Source organism: Ammospiza caudacuta, chromosome 9, assembly GCF_027887145.1.
Source record: "Ammospiza caudacuta isolate bAmmCau1 chromosome 9, bAmmCau1.pri, whole genome shotgun sequence".
NCBI lineage: Eukaryota > Metazoa > Chordata > Aves > Passeriformes > Passerellidae > Ammospiza > Ammospiza caudacuta.
In genome coordinates this window covers 19,297,782-19,317,657 of record NC_080601.1, presented here as the reverse complement: position 1 = coordinate 19,317,657, position 19,876 = coordinate 19,297,782, and the positions used below count along the sequence as shown (strand labels likewise).

At 44.3% G+C, this 19,876-nt stretch overlaps 1 protein-coding gene across 1 annotated transcript in view; it reads right to left on the bottom strand.

The window, feature by feature from the left end:
• Positions 1 to 19,876, bottom strand: part of PDLIM1 (PDZ and LIM domain 1) — a 43,486-nt gene that overhangs the window by 18,664 nt on the left and 4,946 nt on the right. Inside the window, exons 2-3 of the mRNA XM_058810314.1 lie at positions 12,899 to 13,050; positions 3,226 to 3,310 (exon numbers count right to left, since the gene is read on the bottom strand). Of these exons, the coding sequence (XP_058666297.1) occupies positions 3,226 to 3,310; positions 12,899 to 13,050 (237 nt within the window). The remainder of the gene's footprint in view (positions 1 to 3,225; positions 3,311 to 12,898; positions 13,051 to 19,876) is intronic.

Here is a 19,876-nt window from a genome sequence, read left to right as displayed (position 1 = left end):
GGATAATGGCAATGAAATAATAATAAGACTGTAGCTTTTTCATGGGCAAAGATCAGCTTAGACAATGAAGTCAGTCTTTGGACTCAGGACTTCAGGGAATGCATGGGAGGTTGCAGAATGGCTTTTTATTTTCCAAAGGCAAATAAAAGTATCTTGAATGTACATTCCAAGTAAGGGAAAACATTTCCACAGGCATGATGCAGCATGTCACCAAATATCAGCCTCCAGAAGGATTACAGCAGTAAACAAATAGTCCATTTCAAATGGGGTAAAAAATGTGTAAGCAGGGATCTTAAAATACGTAGCTAGTCATAGACAAGCTGTTAAGCTCTGGTTCCTGATACAAACTCAAAATTAGGTTCTTTTGCAAGATTTTTTGCAAAGATTTAGCAGCTACATCAGTAAAATATGAAGACAAAAAGAAGGTGGACAAGCATGAAAAACTTCTAAGATACCAAAAGGTAGGAGAGGTAACATCTAACAAACTAATTCTAAGACAGATGGTAATATATCTGAATAAATCAATTTCTACAGCAAGGGTTTTAAAGACTTCTCTTTTTTTCAGCCTGAAGTAAGGCTACTCACATGTATGATTTTTTGTCTGTATTCAAAGGGCTATATGCAAAGCCAATGAGAACCATTGTCAGAGGACTCTGGACCAGGATTTAAACAAACCACTTGGACTCAGCACGTCCTATTTTCTTTGGTAAGTGAATTAATAAGTGTTCTGCATGAGACTGTTGCCAAGAAAAGCAAAGATACTGTTTTCACTGGCCAGCAAGTTAAAAAAACCTGAGCAGCTCAGTTTTGCCTTCGAAGATTCAGCTCTACTCGCAGCTACAACTAGTCGTACTAGAAAAACAATATCAGCATCTTTGTGGTAAAATTCATAGCAGTTTGCCATGTTGGTATACACACACATAGCATTTTCTGCACTCTGCTACTGCTGGTTTGCAGCAGGCCTGGCCAAAACCCCTGATGATGCTGCAAAGACACAGCCCCAGAGTGACTTGGCCAACACTTGCCACATGCTCTGGCAGGAATCAGCATGCTCTTCTGAATTCACACTCCAAGCAGAAACACCTCACTACAAAACTTACTTGCTGTAGTCAGCTACTGAAAAAGCAAATAGAAAAAAACTCCCAAACAATCCACCAAACAACAAACCCCACAACCTTACAACTTGATGGTATTCCTGACACTTTGGCATAGCAGATTAGGATGTTGAGGCACTGTTATGCCTTAAGAGTAAATAGAAGTTTGTGGTTTGGAGACATGATGTATCACCCCTCACACTGCTGAGTTCCTGTCTCAGTATGCAGCAAGTGAAGCCCCATAATGTTAAGCCCAGTGCTCTGAACAGCAGCAAGCCCCACTCACATACACAACTGCAAATTATTTAATCTGCTTTAATTTAAAGGAAGGGAATAAGAAAAGACAAGACTTCTGTGAGTTTAAATGTTCCTTTCACACCAGGAAATAACTCTTCTAGCATCAGCCATCAAAGGGTCAAAGCTAATTTTCAGGCAACCATTCATTCTTAGTACAAGATTAAGACAATGGTTACTGCTCAGAGATAAGATCTGTAACATGAATTTCTCCACTCAGCTGTGCATCAAATTCTCCTGCTCAAGTCAGTTACAGGTTATTACCAATAAATTCAGTTGTACTATATTTATAAACTAGCAGTATCACGATATCTATACAGTGGCCAGAGCCAGAACCAGATCTAAGACTTAGGAGGGAATGTCTTCCACTACCAGCATTACTGCTAAATCCTGACCATCTATCCAGATTGGACTGTGGTGGGGCAGTGAGTGACAGGGGAGCTCAGCAGCAGGTTTCTTGCTGCAGTTAACTAAAATTAGTGAGCTACTTTAAAATCCCACCTAGGGCATGTGTTGTGCTGTATGTTTGATTTTATGGCATTTACCTGAATTCTTGCTAATGGCTGCATTGGGAAATTGGTCTCTAGGATGGAATCTCCTGCTGAATTAAATGTCAGCTCTCTGCATCACAGCAGCAAAGCCTCAGTGCAGACTCTGCCCCACTCCTTTGGCAAGAGACAGCCCCCAAGTCCCAAGGCTGAAGCAGAGTCTTTCCAAAACCTGGGCAGCAGAAGGCACAGACCAGACCTCAGCCTAACAGTGTCACAGACAGGTGTCACCACATGGCTCCAGCTCAAACTAAGTCAAAATGGCTCAGTTTCACACTGTGCCTTGGCAGAGTTATGAAATACCTGGAGAGTGCCGCACCAATTCCTTGGGCCAAGCAACACAGAGAAGCCTGATGTGAAAGAGAACATGGACAGATCCCAGGCCAAGGGCTGGGCAGGGTGTTGCTGCACATGTGCTGCTTTAGTCTCAGGTCCTTTCCAACCAAAACAGCCATGTTAGTGCTTAAGTAATTGCAGAGTCAAACTAGTTTTATAATCTACTTATTTTGCTAGAAAGACTCACATGGGATGTGTGCTTGGGTCACAATCCACTGGGGCCATGTCACTGCCCCAGTGAAAATTCAGAAGAATGCCACTGACTTTAGTGTAGTTATTTTGGATTTTTTGCAGTGCAATCCTCTAAATCTAGCCCAGGCAGTGCCCTTGCACAGGCTGCTGTTATTACTACATTTACTTGACAGAGGCAGCAGGCCAATGAAGCAAGGCTGTCAACAGGCTACAAAACCAACTTCCTAGACAGAGGCTGCCATGATCTGCCACACAGATAAACATGTAAGATGATCGTGTCTTTCTCTCCCACCTTCTCCACAGCTAGACTGCTAAGAGCTTACTGAGTAAGAGAAAAAAATCCAAACCAAACAAAGAGAAAACCCTGAGTCAATGATATTCCTCACCCCTCAGGTCTTTTCTATCTATGACAACTAACTGGCTTAGTACAGTAGCAATGATTTATTGAGCCACACCTCTACAGTGCCTTCTGTGCCCCGTGGTAGGTGTGTGCAGGCAGCTGGCAGGAGACACCTCTGACCCAAGCAGGTTAGCTCAGGCATGGCACCCATTAGCTCTCCACAGCAGCAGGCTTCTCAGCATGAGGGAGGGAGTCCAGCTCTCAAGGCCTCCAAGGGCCACACGATCTCTGATAGTATGGGGCATGATGCTACCCCCAACATGATTATCAGAGTGGCATATATTCAGGTCCTAGGAGGATCAGGCCCAGAACATCTCTCACAGGAGTGAGAGGGAACAAGAGCAGTTATTCCAGGACTTACCTGAGGCTCAGAGGCCAGATTCATCTTATAAGGATGTGTCTTTCCCTCCTCGCTTACAAGTGGTGACCAGACTTTTGCCTCCGATCTGCAACACACACATTTTGAATAATTAATCTATTTTCATCAGTGACACCATAATTGTTATTAAAAGGCTCAAAGTTCAACAATTTCTCAAACTTTTCCACAGTCTCTCATATATAGCACAACCCACATCAGGAGGAATCCAGACAGCCTCATTTTAGGTACACAATGTAGGTGGCTTAGATAAGTGAGGTCCTTGGAGCAAGACAAGATCTCAATAGTGACTGTCCTGGCTTACTCTCTGTGACTCCACAGGCAACACATCAGGCATAGGCTCCCACCCAGGCTGTCAAGCTGGGGACTACCCAAAAGCAGAAGCTGGAGATATCCTGCAGATGCCTTAATTAAGTGGGACAATTCAGATTGCTATGTACTTCAGCTTTTATGGGTAGCCAGCAAGAGGAATGATTCTTGTCTGTATTTACTATATAAAGAACATTTTGTTCTTGAGGTTGGAATGCCTTGGAGATAAGCTAGAAACATTTTCTCATTTGGGTCTCCCAAATTTGCTTCTTATTGATAGTGGAATCCATGTTGAACAAACAGAAGGCCTTTTAGAATGATGAAAAAAAACCAAACCCCCCTGCAATGGGACAAAGAACTGAGACGACTTCATGTGACAGAGAAAGTCTACATAACCTTTACTGGTCTGTGGTCTGACCCAATTACTCACAGTAGTCTGAAACACAAGTCAAGATCTACAACTAAAACCAACTGCTTTTACCATCATCATTGTGGAATTCTGCTATGTCCCAAAGAATGACAAACAAATGGTGAGGAAGAACTGGAGTGCTTGGATTTGCTCGAAATATGTTGTGGGAAGCATTTCTCAGAAGTAAAGACAGTATTACCATCTCAGATGGATTAAACAGTGCCACTTTTCCCAAACATTTGAATAGTAGGGAATGAGTGACTGCAGTATTGTTGAATGAAAACTGCTGTTCAATGCTAAACATTGCATCATGCAACAACCAGATGGCTGATAAACTCTCAGGATGAGGTCTGAAAACTATGTTTCTGTCCTGTTGACAGGAGCCCTTTCTGGAATCTGGAACTGGAAGTAGATGTACTTCCTAGGTATTTGTGGGTCAAGGCCTAGCTATAATTTAAGTATTTAGTAGCAAAACAGGAATGCTTCCATTGCGAACTAACTGGATAAGTGGAAAGAGATTTTTCAGTTAGAGAAGGAGGAAGAGACTAGAAAAAGAAAAGGCTGACAAGGATGGAGAAACAGGGTATAAAGCTACCCACAACATATTCAGTCTGTGTGCACCATTCCTCTAAAAGCCCTCCAAAGTCACAATGTTTTTTAAACAGCCCAAACTTAGCTGAGATGCACATATACATCCCAGACATTTGCTGCATAAATAGTATTTCAATATTTGCACCTAGAGGGCAGCTCGGTGGGAGGAGATGGGAGGCAGCATTCTCAGCCAGGAAAGAAGAACAGTTTTATTGACCTGCTATTCCCTTTATTGCACAGTGGACCTTACACAGGAGAAACCTGAATGAAGGCTGCTGTGCTTTCACAGGAAAAGTACAAACACACAGTTCACACCTGATATCCTTTATGAGTATTCAGGTACAGCGAACGTTTGAACCTTGGTTATTGCATCCTGCAAGCCCAGCAGATCCCTGACAACCCATGCCACTCAAATGCTGCCGTGGGGCAAGCTGGGGCACACACAGACAAGCATGACTAACAGTTGCATGGTATCAGATCCACACCAATCTGATCATCATCTTGTCACAACAGCTGCTCTTACTGGAGGTCCAACATGTCTCAGGTGAATACAAAACAACCATTCTCTCCTTGCTTCTGGATGCCCATGTTTTAAGGTGCCTGAGGAAGCAGCAATTTCACCCAGATTATGGATATCAAGCCTTACAAAGTCCCACCAGGGATGGCTGTATTTTCCACACCTGAAGACTGTTTGCACATAGGGAAGCAGCCTGATGACCAATACAAAGCCTTATTCCTTGGAAGGGTTTGGAGATCATGTGTGACCGAGTTTCATCTCCTCTGGAAAAACAGGGGATGCAGCAAAATGTATGGAAATGAGACACCCAGCCAGCCAGGCTATAAGCAAAGGGACAGTGGCTGGAGATGAAGGAGCAGCTCAGAGAGCATTAAACACTTCTGCTGATCTCTAGCATGAGGCATCCCTGTGCCAGTTCTCACAGCAGTGATCCAAGAACTCTTGAGGTAGCATTTTCTTTCATAGCAGTTTATTATAAGCTTTCAGAAGTATGAGACAGCTTTATTCACACTGAAAAATTTAGGCCTAGAGCAGGCCACTGTATGAATATGGAACAGAAACTTCCCCTCAGGCACTTGATTTCATCCCACTGGCCCTCAATGCATTTGAGGTGCTGATCACACAGCACTTTGGTCTCCAGAAGAGAAGAGGCAATTATGGCAAACTACTGCAGCCCATGGGGGGTTTGACCAAATTTTTCTTCTTTATTTATAAGCAAGGCAAATAGCTCAAGTTTGTTCCCCAGACTGCTGCCATCCTGCTCTGTCACTGGATATAAATGGAAGCAGCAAGGTCACTCCAAGCTTTACTTTCAATCCAGTTTAGAAGCTATCCAAACAGAAATGTTAAATAGGCCATGCATCTGTCCCTCTGAGGCAGGGAAGATAAAGCTGCCCTTTGTATTCACAACAGCTGCAGAAGAGCCCCTCAGCCACTCTCAGCAGCCCATTTATGGACCCAGTGAAGCAGAAAAAGGACACAGCTTTGCTCTCCCTGGCTTTACCCAGCAGATCTTTCAAGGCATGTGCCCCATCCCACCTGTGGAGCCCACAGTCTGTCTTAGGTCTTAGGTAGAACCACAATGGTCCCAGCTCTTGGGAAGGATTTCCTGGCTCTGCTTCTTGTGTCAATGTCTGTAATTCTACTGAAGTGTGGCAGGAGGAAGAAAAACACCACCCAAAAGTTCACCTTATGTCCCACTACTGGCCCAGGGTCTACTTTCTGCAGTGTTGGGAAGTGTGGGCACCAGGCACAGAGAGCAGGGCAGATTAGACTCACTGTGTTTGTGTCTTATCCATTTGGTTCCATATCTCAGGTATACGAAGGAGGGAGCAGGCGTCAGAGTAGGCAGCTAAACCCGGCCTTGGTAACAGTACCTTCAGTTCACACCAGGCTGCTGCTGGGAGGGGCTTTCTGGAGATCTTTCTGTCCAACAGCCTGCTGGGGAATCCCACCATGTCTGTTGAAAGCCAGGGGCTTTGGCATCCTTATCAGATCTCAGAAACTCCTGATAAACTGATGAACATTTATTTTATGACATGGTTTCTAATGCATATTCTTTCAAATGAGACTCCATCAGAGAGCAACAGAGAAAAACAATGAAGGAGACAAAAACATGACACAAACAAGCCTGAGAATGCGCGACAGGAAAATTAACTGCAGGCACATCTATACACAAACTCTGACATTTTTGCAGTTCACATTTCCATGTTGTTTCCTTACTACAGGACAGAGAGTAACTTAGGGCCAGGGAATGAGCCATGCATCTCCTGTTTCATCCAGGCAGAAACCAAAACCCAAGATTAGAAAGACATTTCTCTCATGCTAGTTTGGATGCAGAGGTACTGGTAGGAAAAAGAAGGAAGGAAACCACGTGCAAGTCAAGGCAGGAATATGGAGAGGTATTTATGAAACAACAATTTTCAAGCAGCTTGTCTCGAACATGATGTAATATAAACATTACAAGAGCCCGGATTTTGCTATCAGTGCTTTGCGTGCAAAGCTGGGCCATAGCTTCAAGGAAAAGAGCTGGAAAATGAGGGTCTAATTCTTTGTGCCAGGAACTGTGTAATTTCCATAAAGAAGAAAGACATATCTACATTCATTCACATCTCATTTCAAACACTGGGATGGACACAACTAAGATACCAAGTAGCAAATAAACCCCAAAAGACTGAAAAGTTTCTTGTCTAGCACAAAGTTCTTTAGCTGAAAAATGAGGAAAGACCTAAAGAATTTATCTTTCACAATCCTCTCACCAGAGTTTTCAACAGGAATTTTAATAAAGATTAGAAACTAACTACAAAAGCTGTCAGGCTACCAGGAAGGGACCTTTTAATCAGCCTTTTAGCTGCAACAGCTGTCAAATACAGGCCCTTGGCTTTAAACATGAGTAGTCACTTTTAACAAACATCCATTAATGGACATATTCAGTTTGGCAAGCAAAACTGTACTCAGGCTGCATACAGCCTCCTGCCAACTCACACAGCAATGATAGTCACAACTTCCTGGAGACAGGAGGCCCCAAATGCATGTCTCCATGCCCTCTTGCATTTCAGGTGTCTCTTTATACAACCACTAAAACTAAAAGGCAGCTCCAGTTAAACTGCTGTGGCTTCTTCTGTGTATCTGGAGCAGGTTCATGACAGCTACAAAGGCTAAGACACTGACTGCTCAGACTCACACTCTTCTAACTGGCCAGCTGCAGAGTTAACTCTTACTGCCTCACCAAAGAGGCTGTAAAATCACAACAAATACCAATCTTGATATGCCAAAAGTACTTTGAACGTATCTGTTGTTAGTAAAAGCTGCTGCCATGCACCCACAAGGGCTGGAAGCACCACACTGGCCATGGAGAGGTTGGGAGTGGCCACAGAGGGCCAGGCAACCTGCATGGCCTTATATAGCTGCACACTGAGCAGCTGGCTTTTCCCAGGGCCAAAGGAATTATTAGTAAGATGACAGAACTGGAAAACTCTTCTTGGCAAGGAAGCAAAAAGGCAAACCTAAATGAGTCAACGGATTCCACCAACTTCCTAGAACAGAAATCCAAGCCTATTGTGGCTTTGTGCAACTATTCCCCACAGCTCAAACCTGGGAACACATGGAGTGAGCAAGAGTGCAACCAAATCCACCACACAAAATGAAAGGACACAACACGTGTGCTCTCTTCTTCTTCATGAGCATCTACACATGATCCTTTCTGACAATCCATTTAACAGGTCCTGGGAGCAGACCTGACTTCCCTGATCCTAGCACTTTTCAAAGAACAAATACATAGATTCACTCCTTGGCAGCACTTTCAACAACTTAAAAGACTATTGTGCAAACAAAAAAGGTGCATTAATGTATTATAAGCTGGCAGCAGAGTAGCAGAAAAGCAGCATGAAATTTGAGGAAAATGACAGTAGAAGCAGAACAGGACATTACATATTTGCAACCTTTTTAAAAAAATATTCTCCTTTACCACCCTCAAACTGCCTCCAGACATAAAGGGAAGGACAGACTCACTACAGGAACACCTTTTTTGTTGAAAAAACCCCTTACATAAATATACACTTTACCTTGGAGTTAGGGCTGTACAGTTCCACCACCCATCTAGTGACTATAGCCAGAGGCAAAGAGCCATTTGTTATAGAAATAATTTTCACCTGTGCTGCAATGAACATTTGTCTGCTTTTGTACATCTGCAGCCACAACAGAGCTGTGTGTCAAATTCATCATGAGCACTTCCACTGACAGGGGTGATGCCTGGATCATTTGACTATCCTGTGAATTTTGTGGTAGGAGTATCTGTTTCTCCTGCATCTTCTTTGCTTTAAATGCTCTTATTCAGGGAAAGCATCTCACTCAAAATACACATTTCCAAAGAAAGTTGATAGCTGTCTCCAATTTGTTGGACACATCTTGCTGCTTACCCCCATTAATGGAGAGCAATGCTGGGAGAGGCTTAGCTCAACCCTAACACATCAGTGCAGCGGTGTTCACACCCTAATTTGAAAAAATGAAATCACCAGGAAAAAGAAGCATAGCTCTTCTAAAATACTCCAACTTCATTTTTCCTATGGAGAGACTCAAAAACCTCCCTGTGAATTCCTCAGTTCAGCAACCAGGTAGGCTTGAATTGACTGAAGCACTGTCTTGAGCTTGATTTTACACTGCTGAAGACAATAACAGAACCTTTACTTTGGTTTCTTGGTAACTACATTTCTTTTCAAACAAAAAGCAAAATTAATGAACAAACAGTCTCAGAAGAGAGCAGGAGCTGCTGGACACAGTGAGTTCAGTGGGAATTTGTTATCTTTGGCAACACTGCTGAATATCCACTTTCAAGGTAGAAGACAGACCTTTCCAACTCTGTTCACAAGTCAAACAGCAAAGCACCTGGCAGTGCCACTTAGGAAAGAGTACTCAAAGAAAGCAATTTGTGGCTGGGTTTTAAATCCTAGGAAATTATGAGATTTGCTCCTTTGGGTGAAAAAGTAGACCAGACATGTTTTCTTCAGCTAGCTAGAAAGTTGATACGTTTTTAATGGTGACTTGTGTTAGACAAGATTTCCTGCCCACAATCTGATCTGAAATATTTTTGGACTGTTACCATTGCTAAGAAAAATAGCGAAACAGGAAACATTGGAATGCTGTTGATATACACAATCAAGCATACAGTGCAAACAACATTTCCTTTACCAGAAGCATTTAAGTCCTTTCAATTCTCTATATTTACACTTCTCTTAAATAATCATTAGTAAGCCAAACATGAAGACATCTTAACTGCTTGGCTATCGTTAAAAGAGAACAGAGTTGCCAATTTGAAGAACACACATGTATAAAGATTGTTTTGGTTCACAGAAGAGCAGATGAAAAAGACAAGCATGAAACACTCTCCTAGCTTCCAGCTACTTGCAGCTTAAAGGCTTTCTGCAGCATAAATACTTCCATTGTATATATCATCCTTTAAAGATTTGTCTTGCACTGATTCACCCACTAGGGTCTTCAAACCACATACACTCATCACGTGTACAGCACAGTCACAAATGAAGTCTCCACTGTCACAACAGTGCTGATCCTTTGGTAAAACTGAAACACCTGGTGTGAGCTCAGACCTGTGTCTGAAACCCACCTGGCACAACCTTGTTGCCACACTGAATGCAGGTCAGAGAATATTTAGCATGGGTAATCATATAAATAAGTAATCATTCAAAATTCATTAGCTAACAATTTAGAAATCACTAAGGACTTATGCTTTCACAAGACATCTCTCCAACGGTGAGTAGAAAAGGAAGACAGGGAAGACTTCTCACTCCAGAAAACCTAGCCCAGCTGGGCACATCCTCCCACCAGCGGGGTAATGCTCCAACCCACAGAGGTGCTGCTCTGTCAGAGCAAGGATCTGTGCCAGTGCAGCTCCTTGGTACAACTGATTCAGCTAATGAACTACAACTGCACAGAGTGGAGACCAGACCCAAGGGCTACTGGTGTTGCAGTGCAAATGATATACATTCCTTTTCATACTCAGCCAACTATTTACAGAGCTACTTTGACAGAGAAAAAACTTTCAGCTCTGACCTGACTGTATTGTGAGCCTTCCTCACCAACTGTACAGCTGAGCCTTAGTGACAGAGCTGTGCCCACCAAAGCTCAGGAAGCCCAGGCCACAGCCCTTGGCCAGGTGGCACTCATTTTCCCCAAGAGCCTTCCATCCCCTCCATCCCCATGGCAATGCCCTTCCCTTCTTCACAGAGGAGGGATCACCACCACACCACAGTCTGCTTTCCTCACCCACTTCCCTGCCTTAAGGTGAGCAGGAAGGTGAACTATGGCTCCAGGTCTCTTAAAATGCTTTCTCTGTTACCTCTCTAGGCATCCTCTCAAGGCCTTTCATTTTAAGGCCTTAGACTGTAAAGTAAAAAGAAATGCTCCTGCCTCAGCAATAAAGACTACGTAGCACTTCTGACCACTGAGTGCAGCTGCATTTAGACCAACACAATTATGGGGGCCTAGAAGGAGACACTGGGCATTAGGGATAAAATCTTCTCAACAGAGTACAACCAGGAAAGACAACATGGTGTACACAGATTTTCCATAGAGCAATGGGTAGTAATAGCAAACTCTAAAGTGTAAGAAGTCAGATCACTGCTTTCACATTCTTGCAGTTTTGACACACTATCTGGCCTTCTGTCAGCAGAACTCAGTAATCAGTACAGCAGCAGAAGCATCCAACACACACAAATGCTACCTCACTGAAAGAGGGTCTTGAAAGAGTGGAGTTGTGTAAACTGAAAGCCCCTGCACAATTTTACACAGCTGCAGATCCAGCTAGAAATCTCTCCCATGGCAGCTTCCAAGCCCAAGGCCAATCAAATGTGCATAGGGCAGCTATAAACTTAATGACATTGTAATTAACATTAGCAAACACATTTTACAGACTCAATGATCTGTAAGAGTGAACTTGCCTGCAGGCTCAAAGAGCCCTTGCCTCCCTTCCTCTTTCCCAGCCAGAACCACATGGCACTGGTTTGCCAAGTCAAGCAGCTGGATTTTGGAGAGGAAAAGGAGCACTCCTTTGCAGGAAGATTACACGCTGCTAAGTTCAAGGCCAGTATAAAAACTCTGGGGTTAACAGGCTGCTGCAGTGTTCACTACCCATTCACACTGCCTGCACTGTGCTCCATTCTTCCCTCTGTGAATTCCCTTAATGAACCACCAGGCAATTTTTTTTGGCCAAGACCCATCGCTTCCTCCTGAACTGGAAAATGCCTGCTGAACTCCTGGCATTGTCCAAGCCACGGTAAAGACTTGTGTTTATCACAGAAAAGCCCTGAACAACTGGACCACTGTGTCATTGAAGGCATGCTTTTGCACTCCTTTTGAAAGCACTTCCCCTGCATCTGCCCTGAAATTGATGGATGACCTCTCTTAGGGAAGGCAGGCACAGGCAAAACTTGCTGCAGAGCAAGTAGAAATCCCATACTACCACCTGGTTTTGAAAAGCACCAGTACCTGCAGCTGCAATTCACACCAAAAGGAAGGGTAAATCCCCAGCACCCTCAAAAAAAGCAGGCTGCAGTTCTTTTAAGTAGCAGCAGTTTAATGCAAAGCAGAGCCCTGCCTTCCCATCTCCATCTCCTCTCCATACAAAGATGGCCCAAGAACAAAGCCTGGCTGGGGAAAGGAATGAAGCTGTCCATTGCTCTGCAGTTCAAGATGGTGGGAAGGCTGAAGCCAGTCTGAGCTCTACACTAGTGGCAGAAATTGTGGCTCAGCTGTCACTTGCCTTTAGTTTTTCAGGACTTGGAGAGTCTGATGCCTAAGAGGAACTTTGTTGCACCCTTGGTCATCATTGTTCAAGGCTGACAGTGCTGTTTGATCAAGAGGCTTCAAAATGTACAACATTTCTGAATCTGTGCTTGGCAGAAACCAGGCAATTACTTGCCTGGAACAACACATAAGCATATATTTTAGCTGCTAAAGGAGTGCAACAGGAAGGAAGGCCATCTCTGGTTGCACCTCCTCTGCTATGAGTGAAGTTTTCATGAGGCTATCTTTGGTTTCTTGCTGCCAGGAGCCACAGAGTAAGTTGACAACCCTGCCATAAATTATCAGCCAATTTCTCACTTGGAAAGTTGTTTTCATAAGGTCAAAGTGCATCAAATGCAAGCAGCATTAGGATTAAAGGATGAAATGCAGTTCCCTTTTGCTAGCCAGCACTTGCCAGACAAAGCACTAAGAGGTCAAGTTAAACAAGCAAGAGGCCTACTGCCACACCAAAACACAGCTACTGCCCACCCTGCAATCCTCCCTCTCTCCAGCCCCAGTCCTGCCCAGCTCCGTACCTGCTGACTGTCAGGGTCAGCTCATCTGTGCAGCCCTTGATTTTGTTTTGTGCCTCAAGGTGTGTCATGTTGTCTGTGTTCACTCCATCGATGGCTATGATCTGGTCTCCTATACACAAGTTGGCTATTGCAGCTTTGCTGCCTGGAGTCACCTAAGAGAAAGCAAAAAGAGTGAATGGACTTTCCACGGAGGAGATTTCCATAGAAACATTTGAAAAGGAGTTAGAGAAGCTGTGGTTTTTCTCACTGGTACCTTGAAGTAAAGAAGGTAAAATTAATGAAAGTAAATTCTAGGACGACATTTATCTAGGTCTTTTAGATAAAGGATTTTGTTTTGGCACCCACAGGTAGAAATCTGGAGAGAGAACAACAGGTAAATAACAGAAATCATATTTTTACTCAAGACAATTCTCATGCTAGAGAGCAAGATCATAAAGAAAGCAACTATGTTCTTTTGTGGACAGAGAAGTGCTGTCTGAAACAGAAAGTGCTGAGGACAGACAGAAGTCCAAGTCCCTAAGAACAGAGGTGACAGAAAAGAGTATCAGAGTCAGTGCAATAACTAATGCCAATCAAACACAGCTTTGCCTGCATTAAAATTTCATTTGTTTTCTTCCTTGAAGGAAAGGTTTGGACTCAAGATATTGGATTCCTTCTTTAGTTGTAATAATAAGGTTTTTCCCAGAAACAGGTGCAACACACATTTACTGACTTCAGCAAGATCAATCCCAAAGCAGTGTGTGATCTATGCAGATTGGAAGGGGGAAAGGCATCAGAAACATCACCCTTAAATCACAAGCTGTCAACAGTGTCTGAAGAAGTAGAAGCACCAACCCCCCTGCCTGATCACAGCTCACCTTGACACCTGTTGCCATATTGATCTCCCCTTCCTCTCCATGTGGTCCCAGACAGAAGACACTATGCAGCAATGCCATCAGTATGACACTCCTCATGAAAAAGGTCCCAGCTAAAACTTTGCATTTTCAAACAAATCAACTAAATGGCTTCTTCATTTTACCCTACTTCTTTTAAAGAGGTGTCCTCTTAACAACAGAGACCTCTTTGGGCCAAACTTATTGCTTGGGCAGAAGGTGAATAACATCATATTTGTGGCTTTGCAAACACTACATAAGATTTTGTGCCGTTTTAATGAGTTTGTGAAAGGTGCGTAATGATTTCTATGGGCTTTCATCCATTATTTAACAGGCAGAGGAAACGAGAAGGGTGGACTGCTCCCAGACATGAGTACAGATTAAAACATGCCTTGCAGCTGAGACATACCTCATTTATGAGTCCATTACAACTGGTATTCATTCTACACATTCATGCTAGGTTCCAGCATGCTGGAAAGCAGCTGAGTAAACCCAGCAGAGCTTTCAGACATAAATACCATTCGAAAGATTTAGAAATCCCTCCTAACTAGGGTTTGGTTGGCAAATCATTGCCCTCAGGGAAACATTCCCCTTCTAGAGGTGTCACACATTAGCAGCAATCACTGTTTTCCCTGGGTCAAATCTGAAGCTGTTCAGGATATCTCCTCACAACTGTAGTGGGCTGTTTTCCCCAACCAGAAGAAAAATCACAAGCTGCTTTTCTTTTTTCAGCTCTCTACTAGGAAAGTGTTTAATGGAAAAAGAAAGGACACAAAAGTGGATCACAGAGGTCCAAGCTGACCAATGTGCTCAACATTAATCCAAAGAGCTTCAGATGGGTCAACCAATAGTGGATGTCTACCTGCACACCACTTTGAATGCTGCAAGCAGTCTCTGAACTAACAGAGGAAGTGCTGATGAACATACCAGACAAAGCACCAAACGGACACAGAAAATCTGATTTACATGTGAAGATCACCACCTGCCAAGCTGCAGCCCTCAGCTGACCAGTGACCTATTGAGGCCATTGAGTGCAATCTGGATTCATTGCCTCGAGAGCACCTCTGTAAACCTTGTGACAGGGTGCTGTGGTTCAACCCCAGCCAGCAGCCAAGCCCCACTCAGCTGCTCACTCCCTCCCCACCTGCAGGACCAGGGAGAGAACTGGGAGAGCAGAAGTGAAAACTTCTGGGCTAAGATAAAGACAATTTCATAGGGAAAGCAAAAGCCACACACACAAGCAAAACAAAGCAAAGCAAGGAATGAATTCACTCCTTCCCATGGGCAGGCAGGTGCTCAGCCATCCACAGGAGAACAGGGCTCCATCATGCATAATGGTTACTTGGGAAGACAAACAACATCACCCCAAACATCTCCCCTTCCTCCCACTCTTAATATGCTGGGCATGATGCCATGTGGTCTGGAATATCCCTTTGGTCAGTCGGAGTCATCTGTCCCCTGCACCCCAGACTCCTCACCAGCATGGCAGTGCAAAAAGCAGAAAAGGCTTTGGCTCTGTGTAAGCCCTGCTCAGCAATAACAAAAACATTTCTGTATTATCAACACAAATACATTTCTGTATTATAAATCCAAACCACAGCCCCTTACCAGCCACTGTGAACAATTCTACCCCAGCCAAAACCTGCACACAGGGACAGTTTGAAGCTCTGAAGAAATCCTGAGCACTGATAGCTGCCTACAGTCCCATCAGATCTGGGAGCTGTCATTATAAAATTCATAAGACATGTCCCTAAGGATATCATTAAAGCAAAAGGAGCCCGCAGGAAATGCAGTGTGGGTCCTGTCCTGATCTCTGGACCTTAACTGAGTCATTTGGTTTCTTGGGGCCTTTGTTTCCTCTGCTACCAAAAGAGGTAGAGAGGCACATTACTCACCCCTGTAAGGAACACCAAGCTCAGTACACTGTTACCATGATTCATTGTCAATCAGATAAGTTGCCAAGGGTCAAGAACAACAGTGGATTAATGCCAGCACTGGAACACTGCTGGAGACTGAGCCATATGGCTTGCTGTATTTCTGATAATTATACAATATGTGATAGGCTGGTAGAAGCAATCACGTATCACCAGGAACAGCTAAGCCACAGCAACCAGGGACACTGAAATACTGAAGCCTCCTGAAGGACCCCCAAGAGCCACCAGGAAGAGCAGCTGGCATTCACAGTGAATCTCAGTGCATTGCCAGTGCTTGTGGTGTCAGTTCCCTGCTGTGTCCACTTCAGAGGAATTGGAAATGCAAGTGCTCTTCTCCATCAGGTAAGTGTCACTGGTAGCACAGGGGCTATGCCATGCACTCAGGTACTCACATAATCCTCTCCCCTAAGGACAAGCTACAAGGTTGCACAAAAATATAAAAGAGATATGTATCTGCCAAAAGTAAACATGTTTTAAAATCCAGCTTCTTCAGGTCTGGAAATAACTTGCCCTGAAATGCAACCTTCCTCAAACTACTGCCTACAACATCCAGCTCCTACTGTCAGCCAGGACTGCTCACAGCAAACATGTCTGCACAAGGGCAGGGTATGGAGGGAACCCATCCCCCATCCTTTTAGGATGATTTATAGCTACTAATAATGTTCCCTTCCCCCCTCACAGTAAGGTCTGGGCTTATCTCAGTGCTGCCAAGCAAAAGGCGTTTCTGTTATTAAGAGAGGAGCACAGAGCTGCCACTGTGACGTTTTCCTGCTTTTATTTTTGTCACATCCCTGCCTGGTCCATGGGAAGCAGCAGGGGCAGGCATGTGGCTGGGGGGAAAGCAGGCAGAGGTGCTCAGAGCACTGGCAGCTATCATCCAGCTTACACAAAAGGACTCCAAAAATGAACAAAAGCTTCAGGCAAGCAGGGATCCAGTAAATTTTGTAACTGAAACTGCTCTGCTCCTGCTCTCAGATGATCTAAAGCTTTGTCCCAGCCTCTCTTACCCTTCCCTCTTGAATGGGCATGGAGCAGAGACCAGCAGGAGCCAGGGGACCAGCAGGCAGTGCTGTACAAGTGCACATCTTGTACAGGTGGGTGAGGCAGTACTGTGCAGATAGAGCTGCACTTCTGCATGGATAGGCAAGAAGGGCTGAAAGATACTGCAGGGAACAAACCTTGTACAAGGCACAGCTTGTGCAAAGGCACAGTTTCTTGTGTCCTTCAAAAGAGCTCCCTGACTTGGCCTGGGTCTCCTCCACTGGGCTTGAGCAGATGGAACATGGGCAGACTCACCAGGCACAGCTCAGCTCCAGAGACACTATGGTTGGGTGAATAAAGCTCTGCACACCTCATAACATCATGTCCAAAGGCTCCCTCTGGAAAGGAGCCATGCCCTGCCTTGAGGTGATTGTTCCCAAGCAACTGGGTAACACTGCCATGAGGTCATTTTGCTGTTGAACAGACAATGCTGAGACAGGCAGAGCAGCACTGACTCATGCTGTGTCCAAAACAGGTCCCAGAGTGATGCTCTGTTTGGTGGTGCTCTGTGTAAGAAATCTGGGCTACTATAGAAATATTCTAGAGACTTACAACCAGATACATCAAACCACGTCCTTGATACCAGCTGAGACACATGTTCTAGCATATGGAAGAAATAAACAACCCCCATAATCTACAGGTTTGTGCACTCTTTATTCATGCAAAACTCAATGTAGTAGATAACAGTTTAGACCAGTTATAGGCTTGGACCCCTTTTTTTAAAACAGGCCCCACAGATTCAGGATTGGCCAAGGAGCAAAGAAAGTGCTATGAAATATCAACTCTTCAGAAAGTCTTTGGGCAAGTGCATTTACAATAGAAAACACTTTGATTTAGCAGCAGGAGAAACAGCTGGCTGCTTATTCAGCTCCCAGGACCTCTTTATAAAACTTCTGTCTGTCCCAGAGCTTGCCAAACACAACTACATTTTATATTTGATGTAATTCCCTCCATACATGCTATCTAACAAGCTTTGTAGTCCCTGGACAGGGGTACATGGTCCTTTTTTCCTCCTGCAGGCAAGGATCCAAGAGGCAGCAGTGGTATAGTGAGGGAAGCTGCTGCCCTCAGCAAATGAGAGGGAGGGAGGAAGGGTGGGAAGCATTTTTATGAAAAGCAGCATAACTCAGCTCCCTGTGAGTCAAGATAGCTGGGTGGGTCTAAATTCATTCACTTTTTTCTGGCCTTCTCCCCTCATCCATTCTGGCACCCTACATGCTCACTGCGTCAGCTCCTCACAGTTTCTCACAGACCCTGCAGCCCCGGGCATCACTCCTCACTCCACACCTAAACACATTGCAAGAAGTGATGAAGAGATAAGAAAAGAGAAAATTAACATCAGCCAAGAAAAAAGATCTGGAGAAACTGCACCTCTGTGTGTTTGAGAGGAAAACCCAGCTGGGTCATTGCTGGAAAGGACAGACATGAAGCAACATACTTCCAAGGCCACCAGTGACAGCCAGACATCTCTGACATTCACTTTAATCCTCCCCACCCACACACACTGCTCTTTTACCATGAGTAATGTCCTCAGCACTGGAGTATTATGCTAAGCAGTCAAAGTTTCTCCCAGCAAAAGCATGCAGCTGGGTCAGCAGAGATCAGAGGCTATGAGAAAACTCAGACAAGCACATTCCCCACCCCTTCTCTTTAGGGCAGCAGGAATGATATGCCTTACAACTGGCTCCAGGCGAGCTCCCTTCAATGCTGCTCCTGTTCCCTGCACCATCACAGTCTGGCCAGGCTGCAGCCCAAGCCTCACTGGCTGCTCTGTGCTGGCCCAGACCACATCATCACCAGGAGGCAAGAAGGAGAAGGGCTTACCATACCTCTGGCTGGTGAAACCCCTGAGCACCAGCCCACCCAGTGGGGTCTGGGCTTCCAGCACAAGCTCCTCTGGCAGCCCAGCCCTCTCCTGCCTGCCTTCATGCCCTACCCTGACAGCCAGAGGAGCTTTGTCAACACGAAAGGGGAAGGCATCAGACACTGCACAGAGGGGGCTGACCTTGGTATAAAAAGACATGGGTGAGAGGATTTGCTCAGAAAGATGCTCAAATGGTGGTCAAGGTGTTACTCAGCTTCACAGCTTCTTTTGCAACATGTCCCACATTAAAACAAATAAACAAGAGATTTTTTACAAGGCCTCAAAAACAGCTGAGTCTTTCCTGATGGTTTATTTCATCCTCTAAATAAATTAACACATCCAGTAATCAGCAACCATCTAAGATACTGTAGTCCAGAACAACATCAATTATTTATGCACTTTAGGGCTCCTATAATTTCCCTGTTTATACTAAAAAAAAAAAAAAATTCTCCTGTTATTTTGATGCTGCACCCTTCAAATCCAATTCATTTTACATAACATATACATTACTTGATGGACAAAGTGATTTTTAAGGGTGAAAGGTACCAAGAAGCCTGCAGGTGTAGGTAACTTGACATTTGAGAATAAAAAGAGCTTTCTTCCTCCCAAGAAGTCCAGCATTTGCTTTTGTCACCTAAAGTTCTAGGGCTTAAAGCTCTCACATAATGTAGAGGCTGGTACATTCACTCCAAATGTAGAGTTCTCTCTTTAGGCGCTTTGGGGAACTTGTCCAGAACAAGGTGGGTCAGACATCATCAGAAAAGATTATACTGGTTGCAAAGAAGAGGTACAGAGAAAAGGGAACTCCAAAGTTTGGGTGACATCAAGCTGCTGCATAACAAACGACCAATTAATCTGAATGTGGGAACTGAGGAAAAGAGAACCCTGGCTCCTAGGAAAGACAAGAGTACTGCCCCTGCATGTAGCTCTGGTAGGAGGCATCTGATTAGTATCCCAAAAATTGTAAAAGTTTTTTCCAAGGTAAAAGTGCTCCCCCAGATCAGGAAACTGGACTGGAAAAGATCAAACCTATCCTTGCCCCAAAGCACTTTGCATTTACCCCAAGAATATTTGCTGCTTTGCCCTTGCTACAATTAAGGAAGATTTCTTTTCATCCAAACCCTGGTAGCCAGGGAAATCAGAAAAGTCTTTTCATCTTCTCAGCAGCCATTTGTACCTTTAAGGACAGGATTTTTCCAGGAAACTGCCCAGATTGATGTTGATTTCAAAGCCTGTAGGGGCACAACCTCTGCCCTTCACAACCTCT